At 48.7% G+C, this 1,077-nt stretch overlaps 1 protein-coding gene across 1 annotated transcript in view; it reads right to left on the bottom strand.

The window, feature by feature from the left end:
* The window catches only part of LOC101863131 (ATP-binding cassette sub-family A member 3), a gene marked incomplete in the record, with an annotated part of 33,739 nt that overhangs the window by 1,139 nt on the left and 31,523 nt on the right, over window positions 1-1,077 (bottom strand). Inside the window, 1 exon segment of the mRNA XM_013087787.1 lies at window positions 607-811. Within this exon segment, the coding sequence (XP_012943241.1) occupies window positions 607-811 (205 nt within the window).

Below are 1,077 nucleotides of genomic sequence, written 5' to 3' on the forward strand. Positions count from 1 at the left end.
CTGTGTGTGTGTGTGTGTGTGTGTGTGTGTGTGTGTGTGTGTGTGTGTGTGTGTGTGCGTGTGTGTGTGTGTGTGGATGAGAAGGGTGAGATGAGGTGGGGAAAGTGACAAAATGCAAAATATAAATGATGGGTTGAAAAATGTGAAATGTAATTACCGCTAAAGTAATCAACGCTACGAAAAGGTCGTCAGAAAAGTTTTATACAAACTTAAACAACAGACTGAAAAGAACGACCCTATGCGTTGGTGCCACCCATACGCGTCAAAGCGAAAGCTTCTATCACATGATGTATCTATGTCATATGTTCAGTCTTGATGGTGGTGGTTGTAGTGGTTAGATCCTTTTTTCTTTTCACCCATTTACCTTCGGCCCTTATCTGTGCTCTTTCCTTTCTTCGCATGTGACTCTTTTAATAGCACATCTTGCCTTTTTCACTTATATAATCTGCTTGTGTTGCAAGTTCCGTAAAATCCGTGTTCCTATGCCCTTACTTATTTGTTTTAGTAGATGTTTTACGGCGCTGGCAACTGCATACGGTCATATGAGCGCCATATGACATAATTGTGTTGCAAATTCGTACCAAAAACTAAAAGTAAAAAACCCACCGTGGTGTCCGGTATAGACTTCTGTATAAACTCCACGACAGTCTGCCCAGGTGTGGTCTGCCCCTTCTCATCACAGCCCATTTTGACGATGACAGTGTAGCCCTGGCCGTACTTGCTCTTGAGGTGCTGGGGGCTGCCCATGCACATGAAGCCGCCCTTTAGCATGATGGCGAGCCGGGTACACAGCGCGTCACACTCCTCCATGCTGGATCAGGAGGAGGGGTGGGAAGGAGATGAAGGCAGAAGGGGGCGGGGTGGGAGTTTTGGAGCAGGTGAGGGATAAGGGGTGATTGGGAGTTGGGGTGGGAAGGAGATGAGAGGGGAAAAAGAAGGGGGATGGGAATATGGGAGCAGGTGAGGGAGAAGGGATGGGTGGGAGTGGGTGTGGTGTGGACAGGGAGTGAGTGGAAGAGGGGAGAGGATGGGAGCAGGAGAGGGAGACGAGGCGGTGGAGTCAGAATGGGGGTCAAG

Source organism: Aplysia californica, unplaced genomic scaffold (genome assembly GCF_000002075.1).
Source record: "Aplysia californica isolate F4 #8 unplaced genomic scaffold, AplCal3.0 scaffold00638, whole genome shotgun sequence".
NCBI lineage: Eukaryota > Metazoa > Mollusca > Gastropoda > Aplysiida > Aplysiidae > Aplysia > Aplysia californica.